General features: G+C 43.7%; 1 protein-coding gene across 9 annotated transcripts in view; it reads right to left on the minus strand.

Moving 5' to 3' along the window:
* Nucleotides 1–25,794, minus strand: part of PPFIA3 (PTPRF interacting protein alpha 3) — a 127,228-nt gene that overhangs the window by 66,102 nt on the left and 35,332 nt on the right. For all 9 annotated transcript variants that reach the window (XM_069742282.1, XM_069742281.1, XM_069742283.1 and 6 more), the window contains exon 3: nucleotides 13,093–13,194. In XM_069742282.1, the coding sequence (XP_069598383.1) occupies nucleotides 13,093–13,194 (102 nt within the window). The remainder of the gene's footprint in view (nucleotides 1–13,092; nucleotides 13,195–25,794) is intronic.

Genomic DNA, 25,794 nt, shown 5'->3' on the forward strand with positions numbered 1-25,794 from the left:
CAGTGTGGATTATCTTCACATTGGATATGTGAGGGATATGGTTATTTATTTTTTTGTTTTTCCAGGGGACATGGGCATCAGTAGATTAGGCATAAAGATGAGCATATGTTTGTTTATTATTTTCTGGGGTTTTGTTTTTTACAGGTGACATGGGCTTCAATGGATTAGGTGGGTGTAAAGTATAACTGTGCTGACATCAAGCTAAGGGGTTAGTAATAGAGTAGCGTTTATAAGATACCCCATTACTAACCCCACAGTTAGATTGTAAAAAAGACACAGCCAGAATAAATTCCTTTAATTGAAAGAAAGACACTGCCACCTTTATTTGACATAAAAATAAAAAAGCACAGTTATACTCACCTTTGCACCTAATACACCGATGCTCAAGTCCCCTGGAAAAGAAGAAAAATAATAAACACCCATATCCATCACTTGTCCGATATGAAGATAATCTACACTGTCCTACAACGATCTGGATAGCAGTCACATCAGTAATGTGACCGCTATCCATGCCAGCCAGAGCTAACACTGATGCTGAGCTGCCCTGAAAGTTCACCAGGGTTCAAAGTTGATGAACCCCAGTGACCTCACTTATGGCACTGCTCAAAATTTCTCACGCAGCGAGAGGCGCCATAAATGAGGTTAGTGCTAGAAACTGCAGGATTACGGTAATTACCCTGTGTGAGCTGGATGACGGAGAGCATAGTCACTGATGTGACTGCTCTCCAAATCATCTGGGTTGTCGTGGGACAGCATGGATTATCTTCACGTCGGACAAGTGAGGTATATGGTTGTTTTTGTTTTTTCCAGGGGATATCGGCATTAGTGGATTAGGCATAAAAGTGAGTGTATGATTGTTTATTATTTTGTTTTTTACAGGTGACATGGGCTTCAATGAATTAGGCTACTTTCACACTAGCGTCGGATTCGGCCCGTCGCATTGCGTCGGGCCGAGATTCCGACGCTAGCGTTTGTTGTGCCACACAACGGAGGCAGCGGATGCATTTCTCCAGCGCATCCGCTGCCCCATTGTAAGGTGCGGGGAGGTGGGAGCTGAGTTCCGGCCGTGCATGCGCGGTCGGAAAAAGCGGTCCGTCGGCTGCAAAAAACGTTACATTTAATGTTTTTTGCTCCCGGCGGTCCGCCACAACACGGCGCAACCGTCGCAAGACGGTTGCAACGTGTGTCAATACGTCGCAATGCGTCGGTAATGTAACTCTATGGGGCAAAAACGCATCCTGCAAACAACTTTGCAGGATGCGTTTTTTCCCCTAAACGACGCATTGCGACGTATTAAAAAAAAAAACGCCAGTGTGAAAGTAGCCTTAGGTATAAGGGTGAGTATAACTGTGCTTTACTTATATGTCAAACAAAAGAGTCTGTGTCATTAATTCAATTAAAGGATTTAATTCTGACTGTGTCTTTTTTATAATCTAACTATGGGGCTAGTAATGGGCGTGTCTTATAGACGCCTCCTCATACTAACCTATGGGCTTGATGTCAGCAGCCATAAAACAGGTGGCATCAACCCAACAAATATTACCTCACTTGCCACTGTACCAGAGCAAGTTGGAATGAGTCAGGCATCCAATAGATGTGCCATTTCTGGGGTCGCTGCGGACTGCTATTTATAGGTTGGGGGGGGGGGGTCAATATCCATGGCCCCTTACCAGTCTGAGAATATCAGCCCCCCAGCTGTTTGTTTTTTTAATTAGTTATTTAAATAGTTTTAAAAAACGGCGTGAAAACCCTCTATTCTTGATAACCAGCTATCATAAAGCTGAAAGCTGAGGGTTGCAGCCCGCAGCTGTCAGTTTTGCCACTGCTGGTTATCAAAAATAGAAGAGACCCTACGTCATTTTTTTATTATTACTTATTTAGTCCTACACAGGCGCCGGCTGATGAATACTCCCATCAGCAGTGCCTGCTCTCCTTGTTATCAGCGATAGCAGGCGTAGGCTGAGAGGAGTGGCACTCATCAGCTGACGCCTGTGACAGGAGGTAACCTTTTTACCGCCGGTCACGCTGTCATCTGATAGTGTAGGAGTAGCAGCTCTCTGACCGGAAGTAATGATCTTGCTGCCGATCAGAGCCCGTGTTTGCCGTGCTGTCATGCAGATGGGGAGAATTTCCTGGAGTCAGATAAGTAAATTAAAAATCATACAATTTTCATCCAGAAAACTCAGATGATTTTCATCCAAATGTTCAACTGTGTACCATCTGTTTGTCCGTATTTAGCGCTTTCACTCGGACAATCTGTACGGGTGATAAAACGATCATCTGAACATCTCCATTGAATTACATTGGTCAGCGCGCTGTCAGATTTTAACATGTTCAAATAATATGATTTGGTGTATTTACACTCCAAGATTATTGGGTAACGTATTTAAGAATGCTTGCTTCCCGATAGTCTATACAGACTGCTGTTCATCAGATGAATTAGCAAAATGCTTCTCCGCTGTGTGAAACTATTTTTAAGCTTGCTCAAAAATCATCGCTCTCGACAGAACATCTTCATGGGTAAACAGGTCATGTGCTCCCGAGAACAACAGTGTATGTGCAAAGAACGATCTATCCTACGCACTTCGGTCTAAACAGGTTATTAACCTACCGCTGATCAGCAAACATGTAAACAATCAGTCGTCGTTTGATTGTGTGGTGTTCACCCAGTTTAGAGGTCCCAACTCAAGTATCTCCAGCTCCATACATGATGTATATTAGGTAACATTTATAAGATGAGCTTTTTAGAAGATGCCAATTATAGGTTTGGTGTCTCTTTAACTTTCCCATCTAATACTTATCTCGTACATATCTCATCCATCCTACGTTACATAGACACCACTACATCTAGAGTTTCTTTGAACCCACCACGCCTGTCCGCTATCTGCATCCACGTTGCCGGGTGTAATCTCCCCGTCTTTTTGATAAGTCTTCACTGAGGTAATTTCACAGTGAAAACACACGAAGCTCCTTCAAAATCGTCTCGTTTTGCCTGTGGCACGCTGTCATCCGCATTTACTGTGACAGGCACTTCCTACGTGTCCTCGACTTTGATGCGGCACTATTCCATGGCATGAAGGCGCACCGAGAAGTGTGTTTATTTATAGCGACTTCCCAACCTAACAGAAAAGAGGGCAGCCTATATCACATGGGTCGTTAACTCTTTACACTGCTGCCAATCAGGCGCTCGCTAAGTGGCAAGGACCGTGACATCTTCCATTGCCCTCCCAATATAGCATCTTCCAGCTCACGTTCATAGCTGCCCTCTTTTTTTTTTTAGAAGAAATAGCAAGTAGCCCCGGCAAAAAACGAGGATACCAGTCATTACTGAGGCCGACTGCACGCTTCCTCCAGTCGTGTCAGGTTGCTTGGCTTCTTTGCACAGCATGAGCGCTGACAGAATTAATGGCGTGTCCCTGCTGGTGTGATTATTTAGCCAGAAGCGGCAGCTTTGCATAATTCTGAGTACCGGTAAATGTGCCGTCACTTTGTAAAGAGATCTGAAAGGTGGGAAGTGAAGACCTGCTGGTCGGAGACGCTGTACACGAAAAGAAAATGTTATTTACAAAAGATACAGGACGTCGTAGGCCATGACAATTCTAAGGTTCCATGGTTTGGCTACCGACGGGTCACGGAAAAATTGGGAAGTTGGCCGACCGACGACCTAAATTTTCCTCTGAGGTCCATTCCAACATGGACAGAATTTTTCCTGCTCCCCTGTGGCCGATGGGCCTATATTCGTGAACTCAAAGCTTTGTAGTAGCACATACAGGGCACTCAGCTTCACCCTCAAGACTGCTTGATGGTGGATTGGACTCATTGATTCAGCCTACAGTCAATACTTCATCTCTGTCAAATCTGTTGGTAACCTGGTGGGTCACGTGAAAGATTTCTTCGATTAAAATACTGGGAGCGGAAATAATTATTTTTGGACCTTCTAGGGACAGATCATGTAATGCCTTATGTGGGTATTTTTGCCTTCTGCTAGATTTAGGAAAAATTAAAATAATGGCTATGTACACACAGATTTCTTTTACTATGTATTTGCTTTATAAATGCAAAGTTAAACACCTAAATAGCAAGTCTGGGTTGGGAGATCCGAGGAGAGTCCGTGCATTGCGGTCTGTATCGGATCGTGAAAAACAGCCATTCTGAACATGGCCTAAAAGATAAAAAACATTGTATACAGATGTCCACAATGTGGACAGGGAAAAATGTATGTATAGTCACAGGGAGGGCAGAGAAAACAAGAACAAGCGGTAGTCCAAAAACAGTCAACGAAAACCATAAGCCGAAGCAAGAAAGGCAACTTAATAAACCGCAAATGATGAATCGTGCCCATAGTGGCAAATAAGATCTGGGACCACTTCACTCTTAGAATCCATGGGGGCGTCAAAGGTTGGATCTCCACTGATCATAAAAGGATGGCATACCCACTCATATAATCTCCACTCTCTTCACTTGCATCTTCTCTCTCCTGTTTGAACTTGATAAACATATTTCACACTACAAATAAACAGTAAAGAACCAAAATCACCCTGGCGCTTTTTTTTCCCAGGTAAGTTATTCATAACAGTGTACAAGGGTAGATATTGTGAACAAACTGCAGGTACTCAGTCACATATAGTGCTAACAGTGTACAAGGGTAGATATTGTGAACAAACTGCAGGTACTCAGTCACATATAGTGCTAACAGTGTACAAGGGTAGATATTGTGACCAGACTGCAGCTACTCAGTCGCATACAGGGAAGCAGTAATACAGTTAAGTTTTTGCCATCTTTCCATCATGGGTAGAAGTCACTTTTTTGTTGTTGCTCTTTTGTAAGATCGGACCGAAAACAGACACGTTAGCCATTGCACCTCACAGACATCAATAAATCATATGGTCCCATTGCCATGTCACCGGTTATCCTGACCACTTTAGGTAGATATTCAGAAAACCCTATAAGACTTGCCATTTATCTAGGCACCTCAATTTGTCACTTATTAAAGTCACTCAGATCCGACACCCACACATATAACAGATAGCCATTGGCGAAATGATACTTTGTTCGGCTGGCAGCCATCTCTCTCGAGGCTTCCACACGAGAGCTGCTGCCAGTGTCAACATGTCGCAGAGAACAAAAGGATTGGCACTCCGAAATCATACATACAAGATCCTTATCACCCCAGACATCATCTGTCGATGGGGAGTCAGGAGACTGTCAAGATCAGCGGGTTCAGCTTGTTACGAAGGACTTCACTGTTGGCCATGTTTTCTGTTTCATCCGACGTTATGGAGGCCTTTATTCTTGGCCATGTTTTCTGTATCAGCAGACATTATGGAGGCCTTTACTCTTGCCAATGTTTTCGGTTTCAGCCGACATTATGGAGGTCTTTACTCTTGGCCATGTTTTTTTGCTTCAGCCGACGTTATGGAGGTCTTTACTCTTGGCCATGTTTTTTTGCTTCAGCCGACGTTATGGAGGTCTTTACTCTTGGCCATGTTTTTTTGCTTCAGCCGACGTTATGGAGGCCTTTACTCTAGGCCATTTTTTCCTGTTTCAGCAGACATTATGGAGGCCTTTACTCTTGGCCATGTTTTCTGTTTCAGCCGACGTTATAGAGGCCTATATTCTTGCCAATGTTTTCTGCTTCAGCCGACATTATGGAGGACTTTACTCTTGGCCATGTTTTCTGCTTCAGCCGACGTTATGGAGGCCTTTCCTCTAGGCCATGTTTTCTGTTTCAGCCGATGTTATTGAGGCCTTTACTCTTGGCCATGTTTTCTATATCAGCCGACGTTATGGAGACCTTGCCTCTAGGCCATGTTTTCTGTTTTAGCCGATGTTATTGAGGCCTTTACTCTTGGCCATGTTTTCTGATTCAGCCGATGTTATTGAGGCCTTTACTCTTGACCAGGTTTTCTGTATCAGCTGACATTATGGAGGCCTTTACTCTTGGCCATGTTTTCTGTTTCACCCAATTTTATGGAGACCTTTACTTTTGGCCATGTTATCTGTTTCAGCTGACGCTATGGATGCCTTTGCTCTTGGCCATGTTATCTGTTTCAGAAGAAGTTATGGAGGCCTTTGCTCTTTGCCATGTTATCTGTTTCCGCTGACGTTATGGAGGCCTTTGCTCTTGGCCATGTTTTCTCTTTCATCACATCAACTTCAAGAACTTACAGTTCGCTTACTGATTAAAATGTCCCAACATTAGACAGGCGCCATTGTCAAGAATTAATCAATGGTATTCTCTGCATGTGATTTACTGCAATGGCTGGTCAGAGTATATTTTTACCCTGGGGTGGGCATGGAGATTATCATAAGGGCTGACTATGCCATTTCTAGAGCAACGGTATAATCGAAAAGTACTACTTAAAAAAACTGGGACATCCAAAGTTAGAAAAAAAAATGCATAACGAAAAGGTATAGTCAACTTAATTCAATATTCGTATAAAAATATGAGTTATGAAATAAGATAGGAAATAAAAACATTTTTTTAAAATAAAGAAAATGATGTAAAACACACCTATGTGTGTCAGACCGTATTGGGGGTTCTGATTACCCTGGAAAGCAAGGTCTGAAAAATACAATCTGTACGTGTAGCCGTTAAGTTAATAAAATGTGTGTTTCATGTATTAAAAAACTGGGCACTGTTTTTTTTTATATAACAATCTTTATAAAATATAAATAAACTCGTGCTTCCCGTTCTTTCAGGAAGCGCTTACAGCAGTCTCCTTATCATCACAGACAGGATTACAATGACAGGAAATAGCTCTGTACACAGCTGATAACACAGGATCCACCAATCACATAGGTTATGTCACAACTGACCCTTTATAATGACCTTTGCACATGCTCATGGTATGTTTCAGTATACAAGATCTGGTCAAGGTCTGGCCCTTGTGGCTATGTACATGTGTAGTTTCCTGAAATTTCAGGAAATTGTAATCTAAAAGAGCCCCAGAGGCTAATGTGAAAATTACAAGATTTTGTTTTAATTACTTTTAATACAAATTGTGATATGTAAAAAAAATAAAATAAAAACCTGAATTAAACAATAGGTCATTTTAAGATTAAGGCAAAGCAGGTTAGAAAAACACCAGGGACTGAATATCAATCAGAGAGTGTGTGGTTTCCCTTTAAAAAAAAAAATAAATCAGGAAGGGCAATCACTTTAATTAGGTAAGCCCTCCTCCCATCAAAATATTTATCCTCCTAATATATTGCAGTCATTAAATTATATATCGCTGTGTACTTACAATTGCTCATTATCCCATCTATCAAGCTAATTCTTCTCTTTTCTCTGCTCTATGTAGAAACAGGAAGTCTCTTGTCCGTGCATTTATCATTCCCTTATTCAATTCCTCACCCAGCTGCTGATCCTCATAGGACTTCTGCAGTGACTAATAACTCATACACTGAAAATTGACCTCCTGTTTCTACGTAAAGCTTAGAAGGATTCAGCTAGTCAGTTTTTAATCATGTGATGCCATAGACTTAATGGAAGAGAGAAGAATTAGCTGGGTAGAAAGGCAAAATGTGCAATTGTAAGTACAAAGTGCTATGTAATATGATGATTGCAATATACTAAGAGGATAACAACTTGGATTGCAGGAGGAGTGCTTCTTTAAAAAATAAAATGAAAAATGGTCCACAATGACAGTTTATAAAATAAAGAGTTTATACTCCTTTTACCCAACCCTTTGGCACCTAGTGCTCCTCCAGGTCCCCTGCCGGTCTCAGAGCAGAACAGGAGGTACGGAAACCCACTCTGTACATCCTGCTCCTGGAGTGCAGGCATGTTTCCGGAAGATAAGAGGGGGCTCTTGAGAACTGCAGCACTTAAGAGGGAGCATTTAAGAAGTTGTCCACTACTTGGACAACTTCTTCTCACTCCCCACGCTTGGCCTCCATAAAATGCCTATACTCGCTTCCCGTGCCGGCGCCATTCCCGCTGTGTCGTCACTCCGTCTCTTGGGGCTCCCATGCGGTTGGAGTGACACATGACGCCAACGCCCAATCAGCGCTGGTGTCACGGTCCCCGCCTCCTGACATCCTGTCGAATTGAACAGGAAGAGGAAGTCAGGGATCAGCTGCAGCCCGGACTTCCTCTTCATGTTGAAGACAGTGATGCCAGCGCTGATTGGGCGCAAACGTCACAACAACAGCACGCGAACCCCGAAACCGTGAGTGCAGTCACCGCGGGAATGGCGCCAGCACGGGAGGGGAGTATAGGCTTTATTATTTTATCAGCGCAAAACAGTTTGATCAAAAAGGGGTTGTCCTTGTTGTGGACAACCCCGTTAAGTGCTTTAACTATGTTCTTTCACATAGCAACAGGCATAAAAAGAAGCTTGTGACAGCACCACATCTCCTTACTCCAATGGAGACCAGTGTGGTTACTCATTACACTGCGTAAGTACTGGAGGTGCCACAAGCATTTCTGCCCCTTGAAGAAGACCTAGATACTGGTGAGAAAAAAAAAATATACATTTTTTTTACATTTTAATTTATTAAATTAATATCTAATGTAGGGGGGCAAGGGAGACATTACACCTTTAAATTTAGTGCTACAGCAAAAGGAACACGGGCTGTGTCCGCTTCACGCTATGTGAACATGTTGGCGCATACGTCAAATGTAGACAGTCCCCAATTAACCTGATGAAGGCCAAAAGTGTTGCGTTTTGGCGTCCGTTGGGGTTGTATGTTTGGCGTTTTTCACTTAGGGCATTTTCAAGTGGCTCTCCAATGAAAATCACTGGGACCCACACCGACAGGCAGAACAGGGGAACTTTTATCCCCGCTACCATGTCCGGCCACTACTACATTCGTTTCCTCTAGGGCTGCCGAGTGCTGAGCTCAGCTTTTTCTCGTATCCCCAAAGAGCTGCACTCAGCCATCCTACCTGCTGTTCCATCATTCTGACAGGGACACACGTGCCCATTTCTGGGAATCAGTGATCTTAAAGTTATCACATATCCCATGGCTAGGTGCAAATATCTTCCTCAGAGAGAAGAGGACTGGAACTATAGCACTACCTCTTGGAAATAGTAATCCTAAAAGTGAATTTCTACCCTTTAAAAGGGCCTTAGGATAAGAAGACAGACCAGAAACTCCATTTGAAGACACGTGTTTCAGGGTGTTTGCCCCTCATCAGTGCAAAGCAGGAAAACTTATTTGGCTGGATGAGAGAACTCCGACAGGGGACCATTTCTCCTTATGCATAGTGTCAATTCGCCATAGAGAGACTTATAGGACCTTGTAATGTTCCTCTGGGAATTAAAATATACAAATAGCCCCTTAAGAGAGGAAGATGATGGGAACTCTAGTTTTCCCGATTGAGCATAGCAGTTGTAAAAGTTAATATCAATCAAATAGGTTGCACTACAGCTCCTTTTTGAAGAGGCTGTTAGCATAGATAGGTTCCCATAAGAGCACTGCGTGGCCTATAAGTCTCCTTACATTGGCTTGAAGGAGAAACTTTACCCCCTATTGATGAGTGGTAACTTATGTTCGCTGGAGTCAGTGATCGGCAATTTCTTCATGCTAAATGTGATCTGATCATTAGGTATCTAGGTATTAGGTATTAGGTATCATTAGGTATTAAAGGGACTCTGTCACCTGAATTTGGAGGGAACAATTTTCAGCCATAGGGGCGGGGTTTTCGGGTGTTTGATTCACCCTTTCCTTACCCGCTGGCTGCAATATTGGATTGACGTTCATTCTCTGTCCTCCGTAGTACATGCCTGCACAAGGCAATCTTGCCTTGCGCAGGCGTTTACTATGGAGGACAGAGAATGAACTTCAATCCAATATTGCAGCCAGCATGCAGCCAGCGGGTAAGGAAAGGGTGAATCAAACACCCAAAAACCCCGCCCCTATGGCTGAAAATTGTTCCCTCCAAATTCAGGTGACAGAGTCCCTTTAAACAGAATGACAAGAAGATGTTTTAAGACGAGCATGGAAAGGTGTTGCAGCTATTTGGCATTCCTGATAAATTGTCCTGGGATCGGGCTCTTCAGACAAAACATTAAAAAAAACAAGGTATCTGCTCATCTTCAGCTTTTCAACAAAAGCCTCAAGGGCAAATATGCCCCAAACAAGTCAACCGAGGAAAAGGAATCTCAATATAAGGGCTTCTTATATAATCTGTTGTGTTCTGCTAGGAACACCCACTCAACTTCTCAAATAAGGGTGTAAACCACTCCGCTGACATACCTGACAATTATGTAGGCATGCTTGTTTTTATGGGCAGGGTGGACAACATAATGTCAGGTTCGTATCAGTCCATGGGAGATTTTAAAGTCTACCTTTCAACACCTTGTAAAAATCTAAGACAAGGGCATCGTCAACCTAGAAGGTAATGCCAACGATAAATCACCCGCGACACATTTATTTGGGTGTAAAGGGCCGCAGCATTCTACCATTGATTAAACAGTATTTTTTTACCTGTCCAAAACATGGAAAGGAGCAGTAAACCCCAAATCTGAAACTTGGGGGAGTCGTAAAAAGAGCTACTAATACTCATGCCGTGACTTTGGAGCCCCTCAGGACTAAAGGTATAAAATACAAAGTGAAGACTAGGCGGCCAAGGATTTTTTTCTGCCGTCCTATAGTAGAACGTTACAGTCAACCTACCACCACTCAACCTACCACAGAGAACAACAGATGGCCTTTAGGTTCAAACCAAATAGACTTCACACACTAATTCAGTAATGATGGTCATGTATATGGGACAACTGTGAGTAGGGGTAGACAAGTTGAACCACTGGGTCTAGGTTTTTGGTTCTCCAAACAAAAATTTTCCAGAGAGATTCATAAGAAAGGTGACCACGTGCTCTTTGATGAAAGGTTTGAGGATGTTAGTCAAAATAACAAAATAAAGCCACACCTTTTTCCCACTCCCACCCTTGAATAGGTTTTGCAGGTCATGCCCCCGAACATGTCTGGGCGTTGGGGTGGAGTCTGTTACAGCATCAGACTGGCGTCATAAACAGAAAACACATAGGGAGATGCTTTCCCAGAGGGTACTGTGCACCTTGAAGACTTGTCTACTCTTTTGGGAGGTCTCCCCTTATCCAGGGGAGTTGGCCAGTAAGACACACATTAGATCCTTGGTTGATCTCACAGGTTCGATTATCTTAATGATTAGGTAAACCACTGATGGTAAAGATGGAGGCAGGAACACGGAGACAGAGAAAGAGACTGATTCGGAGAGAGAGAGAGAGAGAGAGAGTGACCAATGTAGAGGGAGAGACACATATACATACAAGAAGAGAGACATAAAGAAAGAAAGAGACATGGACAGAGAAAGAGACAGACATGGAGAGACAGAAACAGACACAGAGAAAGAAAGAGACAAACACAAAAAAGGGAGAGAGACAATGAAAGGGAGTGAGAGAAACAAATGGAAAATGAGAGAGAGAGAAAGAGAGACCCATGGAAAGAGAGAGACAGACATGAAAAAAAGAGAAATAGAGACACACGAAAAGGGAGAGACAGATAAGGAGATGGAGACAGACACAAAGAGAGACACACAGACAAGGAGAGGGAGAGAAACAGACACTGGAGAGGGAGAGAGACAGACACGGAGAGGGAGAGAGAGACATGGAGAGAGTGAAAGAGACAGACACAGAGGGAGAGAGACACAGACATTGAGAGGGAGAGAGACAGACACTGGAGAGGGAGAGAGACAGACACTGGAGAGGGAGAGAGACAGACACTGGAGAGGGAGAGAGACACACTGGAGAGAGTGAGAGAGACAGACACTGGAGAGAGTGAGAGAGACAGACACTGGAGAGAGTGAGAGAGACAGACATTGAGAGGGAGAGAGACACAGACATTGAGAGGGAGAGAGACAGACACTGGAGAGGGAGAGAGACAGACACTGGAGAGGGAGAGAGACAGACACTGGAGAGGGAGAGAGACAGACACTGGAGAGGGAGAGACAGACACTGGAGAGGGAGAGAGACAGACACTGGAGAGGGAGAGAGACAGACACTGGAGAGGGAGAGAGACAGACACTGGAGAGGGAGAGACAGACACTGGAGAGGGAGAGAGACAGACACTGGAGAGGGAGAGAGACACACTGGAGAGGGAGAGACAGACACTGGAGAGAGTGAGAGAGACAGACACTGGAGAGAGTGAGAGAGACAGACACAGAGGGAGAGAGAGACACGGAGAGGGAGAGAGACACACATACTGGAGAGGGAGAGAGACAGACACAGAGGGAGAGAGAGACACGGAGAGGGAGAGAGAGACACGGAGAGGGAGAGAGAGACACATACTGGAGAGGGAGAGAGACAGACACTGGAGAGAGTGAGAGAGACAGACACAGAGGGAGAGAGAGACACGGAGAGGGAGAGAGAGACACATACTGGAGAGGGAGAGAGACAGACACTGGAGAGAGTGAGAGAGACAGACACAGAGGGAGAGAGAGACACGGAGAGGGAGAGAGAGACACTGGAGAGAGTGAGAGAGACAGACACATAGGGAGAGAGAGACACGGAGAGGGAGAGAGAGACAGACATTGAAAGGGAGAGAGACACAGACAAGGAGAGGGAGACACAGACAAGGAGAGGGAGAGAGACACAGACACTGGAGAGAGTGAGAGAGACAGACACTGGAGAGAGTGAGAGAGACAGACACTGGAGAGGGAGAAGGAGAGAAACAGACAAGGAGAGGGAGAAAGGCATGGAGATGGAGAGAGAGCGAGAAAGAAAAAGAAAGATACACAGACAGATAGACAGAAAAGAAGCAGCTGCACTAATCCAAGATGGCATACGGTGCACGTCCATCATTTGCGGTTTCGGCTCAGTGATAGTTGAGCCTTTGTCTACATAAACAGATATTGGAGATATAGATGGATCTCTATCTGTTTGCATGAAAAGCAGCTCGATTCCAGCAGACTAGAATATTATCTCGAACATAATTAAATGCAATTTTTAATGTAAACCTTCTTGACAATTGGGTAGAAATGTTCCCTGCTCCATCAGCAGCTGCACCGGAACCTGTCGGGTGCTGAAATAGGAGGGGAGAGAAGAGACAACCCCGTCACGGGCTTCTACCAGCCCCGAACACTCCCACCGTCATGTCCCCACTCACCCGAGTGTTATTTCTCTCTGCTTTCAGCTCAGCGATCTCTTCTTCTCTCTCCAGAAGTTGCTCACGACACAAGTTCAACTCCTTAGTGAGCGCTGCAAATTCCTAAGAAAACAAAAAAAAAAATGCAATTTATGTAAAAATATACCAAAAAAAAAAAAAAGTACATCCTTAGAAAAAAAAAAAAAAAGTCTTACAAAGGTGTAGATTTCAGGGACACCCATCTGATTCCCTTCAGCAGTTTCTACAGAGGATTTTGTAAGTTATCCCGATTGACAGTGGCAGCGCGGTGTCGCCACATGCAGCCGACGAGGTTTAAAATGTCTCACGGAGAACCAGATGAAGAAGGGGGGAAAAAAAAGTGAATTTTCTGCCAATTGCACGAAGGTGAGGAAGAGATGTGAGAGCGGCAGTGGGATCACACTGGCGGCTTTGTGCAGCCCTGGTCTCAGGGGAGCGAGTCCTACACAGACCCCCTTCAGCACACTGCCTGCTTTGTGTAACCGGGCACCTCACTAGACCTTTTCTATGGCTTTTTAGGTTATTCATTTTTTATTACCTTTTATGTGGACAATTCACCAATGCTTTGCAGTATGAGATATTATTAACCCTTCACTCGTCCCCAATAGAAAATAATCTGAATGTGGCTGCTTATATGTCCACCCAAGGGACTCCCGTGAATATTTATTGACCATGAAAATCTGTGGATCGACCTGGAGTGCCCCGAGTGATTTTGAGAAAGGCGACGAAGAAGAACCCATTGTGCACAGGTGATGGAGATCGACTTTTTGATAAAACGATCATCACCTGAATTCGATAAATAAATAAAAAATGTACATAGTCGGGGAAAAATAAATAAATAAATCAGGTTTTGCAGCAGGTGAAGCTGGATTACTAAGAAGAAAAGTTGAAGATTGGGTAGAGTGGTTTCCCGGCAAGGCAAATATTTCTTAACTTCTAACATACGGATAGTTACACTTAAAATTTATATATTATTCTTTTTTTTTTTTACAGTTTTATTTTTTTTTGCAACAATTTTATTAACCTAGCTCTAAACCTACTGTTAACCCTAGCCTTAGTCCAAACACTGACCCTCGTCTAACCCCTAACTCTAAACTTAGTGCAAACCCAAACCCTAACCTAAACCATAGCTATTATTAGAAAAATGATGCAAAAGGTTAACTTTCAAGCCATATATTATTTGTTTTTTTACATTATTTGTGTTTTATTATGTATACATTTTATTAAGCCAGCCTAGCTCAAACTTTAGGCTTAATCCTAGCCCTAGTGCAAACTCTAAGCTTACCCATAGCCCCAGTCCAAACCCTAGCCCTAACCTTAGTTAGAATGGATACCCAAGGTTTGGCCTACACACTTTCCATAGTCACAGTCTTACTCCAATCCCTAGTACTTACCCGAAGGCCTAGCCCTACCCAAAAACTTAACCCTACCCCAAACCCTAGCCTTACCCATGCCCGAAAACCTAACCCTAATCCTACCCCAAAACCTAGCCCTACCTGAAAACCTAGGCCTAGTCCTACCCCAAAACCCTATCCCTAACCTTAGTTAGAATGGTAATCCTAAACTTGGCCCAGACCTATACATAGCCATAGTCTTACTCCAATCTCTAGTCCTTACCCCAAAGCCTAACCCTAGCCCTACCCCAAACCCTAGCCCTACCAGAAAATCTAGGCTTAGTACTACCCCAAAACCCTAGCCCTAATCTTAGTTAGAATGGTAATCCTAGGCTTGGTCAATACCCTATCCATAGCCATAGTCTTACTCCAATCTCTAGTCCTTACTCCAAAGCCTATCCCTAGCCCTATCCCAAACCCTAGCCCTACCTGAAAACCTAGCCCTAGTCCTACACCAAAACCCTAGCCCTAACCTTAGTTAGAATAGTATCCCTAGGCTTGGCCCACACCCCATCCATGGCCATAGGTCGTACTCCAATCCCTTATCCTTACCCCAAAGCCTAGCCCTAGTCCTACCCCAAACCCCAGCACTAATCCTACCCGAAAACATAACCCTAGTCCTACACCAAACACTAGCCCTAGTCCTACCCGAAAACCTAACCCTAGTCCTACCCCAAACCCTAGCCCTACCCCAAACCCTAGACCTAGTCCTACCCAAAACCCTAGCCCTACCCCAAAGCCTAGTCCTACTCTGAACCCTAGCCTCAGTCCTACCTCAAACCCTGATTAGGGTTAGAAAAATTAAGCAAAAACTCAGTTAATTTTAACATTAGTGCTTTTTTTTGTATTTGGGTTTTTTCTTAAACTGGGGACACTATTATATTTATTTGGGAGAGTTCATCCACCAAGCCTCTGTGTCTCCACTCACAAAATTACAAATGAGCGCAAAAGGTGACCAGCTGTGGAAAGAGCAGCCTGTGTCATTTCACTTTCTGCCTATGCAGAGTGCTGCAATAAAGATGAGTTTATCATCAGCTGCTGCACTCTGCATAGGAATCTATGTAGATGGCTACTTGAATGATCCAATTTCTCAGACATGGGACCCTATGAATCTGCACCGCTCAAAAAAGAAAAACACAAAAAGGAGAACTGTACTTTTCCCAATAATGAAGCATAGAATTGTAAAGGGATAAAAAGCCAAAAGTTGATGTGACCTTGTGTACTAAAATTTTATTTATTTTTTGCTTCTGATTCAATATTTTGTATTTAATTTTACTCCTATGTTTAAGGGCCATCTGTTTTTTTCATTTTTTTTATTTAAATGTATGTATTTTTCACTAAAAATTATTTTTGCAATCGGATTTCATTAGAAAATTTACTCGTTCGGTTTGGTTTCCCTACTTGGTTTCTACTTTGATGTGGTCTGTGGTCATAAATCAGAGAACATATTAGATTAGGACATTTTAAAGCGTTACAAACTCCCGTCAGACTAAAAGAAAGCACTCGCTGATGGATACTCAGCTGACTCATTCACAAGCCAGCAATATAAAGTGCAAGACGGGAGGCAATAGAAGGCAAACTCTGCCAAAATATTATTGAAACCTAAAAGCAAAAATGATTTCTAAACTTCAAATAAATGCAGAAAAAGTAAAAAAAAAAATGCTTATGCTTGATAGAAAACTATATTATTAGATAAATTTGTAATTATGGATTTCATATACAGTGGGGCAAAAAAGTATTTAGTCAGTCAGCAATAGTGCATGTTCCACCACTTAAAAAGATGAGAGGCGTCTGTAATTTACATCATAAGTAGACCTCAACTATGGGAGACAAACTGAGAAAAAAAAAATCCAGAAATTCACATTGTCTGTTTTTTTAACAATTTATTTGCATATTATGGTGGAAAATAAGTATTTGGTCAGAAAAAAACAATCAAGATTTCTGGCTCTCACAGACCTGTAACTTCTTCTTTAAGAGTCTCCTCTTTCCTCCACTCATTACCTGTAGTAATGGCACCTGTTTAAACTTGTTATAAGTATAAAAAGACACCTGTGCACACCCTCAAACAGTCTGACTCCAAACTCCACTATGGTGAAGACCAAAGAGCTGTCAAAGGACACCAGAAACAAAATTGTAGCCCTGCACCAGGCTGGGAAGACTGAATCTGCAATAGCCAACCAGCTTGGAGTGCAGAAATCAACAGTGGGAGCAATAATTAGAAAATGGAAGACATACAAGACCACTGATAATCTCCCTCGATCTGGGGCTCCACGCAAAATCCCACCCCGTGGGGTCAGAATGATCACAAGAACGGTGAGCAAATATCCCAGAACCACGCGGGGGGACCTAGTGAATGAACTGCAGAGAGCTGGGACCAATGTAACAAGGCCTACCATAAGTGACACACTACGCCACCATGGACTCAGATTCTGCAGTGCCAGACGTGTCCCACTGCTTAAGCCAGTACATGTCCGGGCCCGTCTGAAGTTTGCTAGAGAGCATTTGGATGATCCAGAGGAGTTTTGGGAGAATGTCCTATGGTCTGATGAAACCAAACTGGAACTGTTTGGGAGAAACACAACTTATCGTGTTTGGAGGAAAAAAGAATACTGAGTTGCATCCATCAAACACCATACCTACTGTAAAGCATGGTGGTGGAAACATCATGCTTTGGGGCTGTTTCTCTGCAAAGGGGCCAGGACGACTGATCCGGGTACACGAAAGAATGAATGGGGCCATGTATCGTGAGATTTTGAGTGCAAACCTCCTTCCATCAGCAAGGGCATTGAAGATGAAACGTGGCTGGGTCTTTCAACATGACAATGATCCAAAGCACACCGCCAGGGCAACGAAGGAGTGGCTTCGTAAGAAGCATTTCAAGGTCCTGGAGTGGCCTAGCCAGTTTCCAGATCTCAACCCCATAGAAAACCTTTGGAGGGAGTTGAAAGTCCATGTTGCCAAGCGAAAAGCCAAAAACATCACTGCTCTAGAGGAGATCTGCATGGAGGAATGGGCCAACATACCAACAACAGTGTGTGGCAACCTTGTGAAGACTTACAGAAAACGTTTGACCTCTGTCATTGCCAACAAAGGATATATTACAAAGTATTGAGATGAAATTTTGTTTCTGACCAAATACTTATTTTCCACCATAATATGCAAATAAATTGTTAAAAAAACAGACAATGTGATTTTCTGGATTTTTTTTTCTCAGTTTGTCTCCCATAGTTGAGATCTACCTATGATGTAAATTACAGACGCCTCTCATCTTTTTAAGTGGTGGAACTTGCACTATTGCTGACTGACTAAATACTTTTTTGCCCCACTGTATAAATATATTATAAATTTATACATATTTGGTGTGTCACCTTGCCTGCCAGCCTAAATCTGAAAGGGTACAGTAACTTTTGTTCCCCATAAATTACACTGATCAACAGAAAAAAATTGTCAGCAAAGGTAATATGTCTGTTTTATGGAGTTTGATGTGCCGATTCCAAAAATATGCTTAGTTTTACTTGATCACATAAAGTTTCTGAGATAGAAGTATTTTTGTTATTACGTTATTTCTGCATTTTCAATGTACCGGTATGTGGTTTTTCCCATGTTATTCCCATTTGTTTGCTTGTCTTACTTAATTGTGAATTTTATTACAGGGACAACATCAGTAAAGGTTTTAGTGAGTTTGATGGGAAGGAGTATTGACAGTGCACTCAACAAATGACTGCTTCCAGCCGCCATTGTGACAGGATTTTCACTGCATTTGTCTGACAGGAGACCGGCCTCTACAGGGATCTGAGTCCTGCCACAGGGAGATAGAAGGGAAGGCAGCGGACAGCCACCATTGTGAGAGGATTTTCACTGCATTTTTCTGACAGGAAACAGACCTCTACAGGGATCGGAGTCCTGCCACAGGGAGATAGAAGGGAAGGCAGCGGACAGCCGCCATTGTGACAGGATTTTCACTGCATTTTTCTGACAGGAAACAGGCCTCTACAGGGATCTGAGTCCTGCCACAGGGAGATAGAAGGGAAGGCAGCGGACAGCCGCCATTGAGAGAGGATGTTCACTGCATTTCTGGGAGGGGCTTCAGGAAAATGGCCGCGGGATGCCGCGCGTGCGCAGATGGACATCGCGGCGGCCATTTTCCTGAAGCCGAGATTCGAACTCGGCTTCAGGAAAATGGCCACCGCGATGTCCATCTGCGCACGCGCGGCATCCCGCGGCCATTTTCCTGAAGCCCCGGGAAGCAGGAGACTCCATCTGCGCACGCGCGGCCTCAGGAAGATGGCCGCGCCCACCGAGAAACCAGCACTTGCGAGAAGCACTACGCCACCAACGGGAACATAAGCAAGATCTGGGGGAAGAAACAGCGCTGTGACCACGCCCATCCGACCTGACCAGCCTGATTGACAGGCGAAAAAGGACACTTTTGTAAGGTATTTCGGCAGCATAGGTAGGGAATCAGGGGACAAAAAATACCCTATTGTAAAGCACAGCTCAGGTCCTATTTAACGGTATTTTTATCTCCTACTGAAAAAACGGGGTGACAGGTTCCCTTTAAAGACCTGTCCGTTTTTTGTAATTCTGACCAGTGTCCCTTTATGAAGTAATAACTCAGGAACGCTTCAAAGGATCCTAGCGGTTCTGAGATTATTTTTTCGTGACATATTGGGCTTCATGTTAGTGGTACATTTAGGTCGATAATTTTTGCGTTTATTTGTGAAAAAAAAATGGAAATTTGGCTAAAATTTTGAAAATTTAGCAATTTTCAAATTTTGAATTTTTATTCTGTTAAACGAGAGAGTTATGTGAGACACAGTTTAAGCGGGCACCATCCACTAACAAAATATAACGGGGATCACCAAGAGTTATGTGACACAAAATAGTTCATAAATAACATTACCCACATGTCTACATCAGCACAATTTTGGAACCAAATTTCTTTTTTGCTAGGAAGTTATAAGGGTTCAAATTTGACCAGCAATTTCTCATTTTTACAGCAAAATTTACAAAACCATTTTTTTAGGGACCACCTCACATTTGAAGTCAGTTTGAGGGGTCTATATGGCTGAAAATACCCAAAAGTGACACCATTCTAAAAACTGCACCCCTCAAGGTGCTCAAAACCACATTCAAAAAGTTTACTAACCCTTCAGGTGCTTCACAGCTGCAGAAGCAACATGGAAGGAAAAAATGAACATTTAACTTTTTAGTCACAAAAATGATCTATTAGCATCAATTTTTTTATTTTCTCAAGGGTAAAAACAGAAACTGGACCCCAAAAGTTATTGTACAATTTGTCCTGAGTACGCCGATACCTCATATGTGGGGAGGGGGGGGGGGACCACTGTTAGGGCGCACGACAGGGCTCGGAAGGGAAAAAGCGCCATTTGACTTTTTCAATGAAAAATTGGCTCCAATCTTTAGCGGACACCATGTCGTGTTTGGAGAGCCCCCGTGTGCCTAAATAATGGAGCTCCCCCACAAGTGACCCCATTTTGGAAACTAGACCCCCCCAATGAGCTTATCTAGATGCATAGTGAGCACTTTGAACCCCCAGGTGCTTCACAAATTGATCCGTAAAAATGAAAAAGTACTTTTTTTTTTCACAAAAAATTTCTTTTAGCCACAATTTTTTCATTTCCACATGGGCAACAGGATAAAATGGATCCTAAAATTTATTGGGCAATTTCTCCTGAGTACACTGATACCTCACATGTGGTGGTAAACCACTGTTTGGGCACAAGGCAGGGCTTGGAAGGGAAGGAGCGCCATTTGACTTTTTGAATGAAAAATTAGCTCCAATTGTTAGCGAACACCATGTCGCATTTGGAGAGCCCGTGTGCCTAAACATTGGAGCTCCCCCACATGTGACCCCATTTTGGAAACTGGACCTCCCATGGAACTAATCTAGATGTGCGGTGACCACTTTAAACTCCCAAGTGCTTCACAGAAGTTTATAACGCAGAGACGGGGGGAAAAAAAAATCATTTTTCTTTCCTCAAAAATTATTTTTTAGCCTGCAGTTTTTTATTTTCACAAGAGTAACAGGAGAAATTGGACCCCAAAAGTTGTTGTTCAGTTTGTCCTGAGTACGCTGATACCCCATAAGTGGGGGGAACCACTGTTTGGGCACACGTCCGGGCTCAGAAGGGAAGTAGTGACGTTTTGAAATGCAGACTTTGATGGAATGGTATGCGGGCGTCATGTTGCATTTGCAGAGCCCCTGATGTGCCTAAACAGTAGAAACCCCCCACAAGTGACCCCATTTTGGAAACTAGATCCCCCAAGGAACTTATCTAGATATGTGGCGAGCACTTTGAAACCCCAAGTGCTTCACAGAAGTTTACAACGCAGAGCCGTGAAAATAAAAAATCATTTTTCTTTCCTCAAAAATTATGTTTTAGTAAGCAATTTTTTATTTTCACAAGGGTAACAGGAGAAGTAGACCCCAATATTTGTTGCCCAGTTTGTCCTGAGTAAGCTGATACCCCATATGTGGGGGTAAACCACTGTATTGGCGCACGTCAGGGCTCGGAAGGGAGGGAGCACACCATTTGACTTTTTGAACGCAAAATTGGCTGGAATCAATGGTGGAGCCATGTTGCGTTTGCAGACCCCTGATGTGCCTAAACAGTGGAAACCCCTCAATTCTAACTTCAACACTAACCCCAACACATCCCTAACCCTATTCCCAACTGTAGCCATAACCCTAATCACAACCCTAACCCCAACATACCCCTAACCACAACCCTAACCCCAACACACCCATAACCCTAATCCCAACCCTAATCCCAACCCTAACCACAACCCCAACACACCCGTAACCCCAATCCCAACCCTAACCCTAATCCCAACCCTAACCACAACTTTAACCCCAACACACCCCTAATCCTAACCCTAACCACAAGCCTAATCTTAACCCTAATTCCAACCCTAACTCTAATTCCAACCCTAAAGTTATGTGCCCACGTTGCGGATTCATGTGAGATTTTTCCGTACGATTTTTGAAAAATCCGCAGGTAAAAGGCACTGCGTTTTACCTGCGGATTTACAGCGGATTTCCAGTGTTTTTTTGTGCGGATTTCACCTGCGGATTCCTATTGAGGAACAGGTGTAAAGCGCTGTGGAATCCGCACAAAGAATTGACATGCTGCGGAAAATACAACGTAGCGTTTCCGTGCGGTATTTTCCGCACCATGGGCACAGCGGATTTGGTTTTCCATAGGTTTACATGGTACTGTAAACCTGATGGAAAACTGCTACGAATCCGCAGCGGCCAATCCGCTGCGGATCCGCAGCCAAATCCGCACCGTGTGCACATGGCCTAATTCTAACCCTAAACCTAGTTCTAGCCCTAACCCTAATTCTTACCCTAACCCTAGTGGAAAAAAAAAATATTTTCTTTATTTTATTATTGTCCCTACCTATGGGGGTGATAAAGGGGGGGGGGGGGTCATTTACTTTTTTTTTTTTTATTTTGATCACTGTGATAAAACCTATCACAGTGATCAAAATATACCTGGAACGAATCTGCCGGACGGCAAATTCGGCGGGCGCACTGCGCATGCGCCCGCCATTTTGGAAGATGGCGGCACCCATGGAGAAGACGGACGGACACCGGGAGGCTCGGTAAGTATGAGGGGGAGGGGGAGATCGGAGCACGGGGGGGGGGGGGGGATCAGAGCACGGGGGTGGGATCGGAGCACGGGGGGAGCGGACAGGAGGATAGGGAGCAGACAGGACGATGGAGGGGAGTGGAGCACAGGACGGAGGACTGGGGAGGAGATCGGTGGCGGTGGGGGGGGGGGGGCAGATCAGGGTTTCCAGCCATGGCCGATAATATTGCAGCATCGGCCATGGCTGGATTGTAATATTTCATCAGTTTTAATAGGTGAAATATTACAAATCGCTCTGATTAGCTGTTGAAAGTTAAACTGCCAATCAGAGCGATCGTAGCCACGGGGGGGTGAAGCGCCCCCTGGGCTGAAGCACCACTCCCCCTGTCCCTGCAGATCGGGCGAAATTGGAGTTAACCCTTTCACCCGATCTGCAGGGACGCGATCCCTCCATGATGCCACATAGGCATCACAGGTCGGATTGGCACCGACTTTCATGGCGTCTACGTGGCGTCACAGGTCGGGAAGGGGTTAATTGTGAATTTTCTTACAGGGACAACATCAGTAAAGGTTTTAGTGAGTTTTATGGGAAGGAGTATTGACCGTGCACTCAACCAATGACTGCTTCCAGCTGCCATTGTGAGAGGAATTTCACTGCATTTGTCTGACAGGAGACCGGCCTCTACAGGGATCTGAGCACTGCCACAGGGAGATAGAAGGGAAGGCAGCGGACAGCCGCCATTGTGAGAGGATGTTCACTGCATTTGTCTGACAGGAGACCGGCCTCTACAGGGATCTGAGTCCTGCCACAGGGAGATAGAAGGGAAGGCAGCGGACAGCCGCCATTGTGAGAGGATGTTCACTGCATTTGTCTGACAGGAGACCGGCCTCTACAGGGATCTGAGTCCTGCCACAGAGAGATAGAAGGGAAGGCAGCGGACAGCCACCATTGTGGGAGGATGTTCACTGCATTTCTGGGAGGGCAAGTCGCCTCAGAGGGAAGATAATGGCTCAGCCACTGAGGTGTAACTGAGTGAGGGTCTCCACAGAGATAACATGAAAGCAGCCAATACCACACTGAGAAACTGCCTGTCTGCCAATGGTCATCTGTAAGGAATAGGCTGATCCGTTTACCTCACAACTGTATATAGTTATCTACCAGATCACCTCCAGTAAAATCAGGTCTAAATACAAGATGCGTCTGTCATCTCGGCTTTGGGAAAATGGCCGCCGCGATCTCTAATGCGCACGCGCGGCATCCCGCGGCCATTTTCCTGAAGCCCCGTGCAGCAGAGCACTCGATCTGCGCACGCGCGGCCCCAAGAAGATGGCCGCCCCCACCGACGAAAGGGATGACAGCGCAGATCGCGCGCTGCTTGTTCACCACTACGCCACTACGCCACCAACGTAAAGCTGAGGAAGAACCAGCGATGTCACCACGCCCTCCCGACCTGACCAGCCTGATTGACAGGCGAAAACGGCGACTTTGGTAAGTTATTTCTCAGCATACATGGGGAATCGGGGTACACTACATACACTATAGGAACACACAGCGCAGGCCCTATTTAACAGTATTTATAGCTCAATCTCAAAAAACGGGGTGACAGGTTCCCTTTAAGTGTCCACCTGGTGATCAAGACAAACGCTGGGCCCCTCATGTGATATGCTCAAGTTGTCCAAATGGTCTTCGTGCCTGGTTGAATAAGAGGAAAGTGGCTATGCCATTTGCGGTTCCCATTATTTGGAGAAAACCCAAAAATCATAGTGATGACTGCTACTTTTGTTTTGTCAAACTGAAGGGCTTTTCTACAAAGAACAAACATAATATTAACCTCTTAACCCCCGGAGCTTTTTTCCGTTTTGCGTTTTCATTTTTTACTCCCCTTCTTCAAAGAGCCATGCCTCTTTTATTTTTCCGGCAATATGGCCATGTGAGGAATTATTTTTTTTTGGTGGGACGAGTTGAACTTTTCAATGACAAGTTCAAGGACACCAAACATGTCTAGGTTCTTTTTTATCTAAGTGGTGAAAAAAAATTCCAAACTTTTGTTAAAAAAAAAAAAAAAAAAAATTGTGCCATTTTCCGACACCCGTAGCGTCTCCACTTTTCGGGATCTCGGGTCGGTAGAGGGCTTATTTTTTGCGTGCCGAGCTGACGTTTTTAATGATACCATTCTGGTGCAGATAAGGTCTTTTCATCGCCCATTATTGCATTTTAATGCAATGTCGTAGCGAGGAAAAAAAAAAATGTAATTCTGGTGTTTTTACTTTTTTTCTTACTACGCTGTTTAGCGATCTGGTGAATGCTTTTCTTTTATTGCTAGATCGGGCGATTCTGAACGCGGCGATACCAAATATGTGTAGGTTTTTTTTTTTTTTATTGTTTTATTTTGAATGGGGCAGAAGGGGGCGATTTGAACTTTTATTTATTTATTTTTTTTAATTTTTACTTCTGCCGTGCTTCAATGGGAGACTAGAAGCTGTCACAACCCGATCGGCTCTGCTACATGGAGGCGATGATCAGATCGCCTCTATAGAGCAGAATTACTCACTTGCTATGAGCACCAATCACAGTAAGCCGGCACTGACAACCATAGATGTCTCCAGGAGATTACCGTTTTCTTTATGTCGCCAGTATATTTCCTATTTATAATAATGACGCTGCTACAGGGAAACTATACGCGCTACAGAAAAACTATAAACATTTTTGAAATCAGGACAAAAAGATGATTCAGAAAAGTACAAAGCCACCTGCGATGATTACATAAGAAACTTTGAAATTATCGTATCAGAGAAATGTGCTGCTTTCTCCTCCTGGACTGATCTTTCACCCTCAGTTCATAGGTAAAATGTGTATTCAGTGTGTGTGATCAGAGTTTCCCATGAATTAGATAAGAAATGACAGTTGGTGCTTTTAAAATTCTATGGAGGAAGGAGGAGCTAGAGGCCGACACCGACATTTTGCTGCAAGTTCTCCTGCATTTATAGTTACACTGTTTATTTATTTTTCAAAGATTTAAACTTAAACTGTCATTTCAGGAGAACTTGCAGCGGAATGCTTGTGTTTGCCTTTACCCGCCCACCTTCCTACATCGAATGTTAAAAGCACCAACTGTCAGATCCTATGTAGGAAGGAGGAACTAAAGGCGGACACAGACATTCCGCTGCAAGTTCTCCGGAAATGACAGTTACAGTTTAAATCTATGCAAACAAAAAATAAATAAATAAGGCTTATTTTCACATTTACTATTAATTTCTGGAATAAAAATCAAAACGATTGCTTCTCTTTAAATAGTTTATTTACGTTTTACTAGTTTTAAAAATATTCAGAACTTTGTTAAAAAAAAAACCAAACAACTTTGTTCGAGTTGACATTTTTTCCAAGAAGCGTAACTTTTTTTTTTGTGTGTGGTGATCTGTAGCTTTTTTTGGTAAGCTTTTGGCATACATACAATGTTTTCATTGCTCTATGTTCCATTTTTTTTTTTTTGGGGGGGGGGGGGGGGAGGGAAGTGCGATGACAGAGAAACGTCAATTTTTCCATTTAGTTTTTGGTTTCTGTAAGTTGTTTACAGTGTGCGCTGATTAATTTTATATTTGGATAGATCAAACTTTTACAGATGCAGGTTGCCAAGTATGCTTTTTGTGTTTGTTTTTAACCCCTTAGTGAC

The sequence above is a fragment of the Ranitomeya imitator genome, chromosome 10 (assembly GCF_032444005.1).
Source record: "Ranitomeya imitator isolate aRanImi1 chromosome 10, aRanImi1.pri, whole genome shotgun sequence".
Taxonomy (NCBI): domain Eukaryota; kingdom Metazoa; phylum Chordata; class Amphibia; order Anura; family Dendrobatidae; genus Ranitomeya; species Ranitomeya imitator.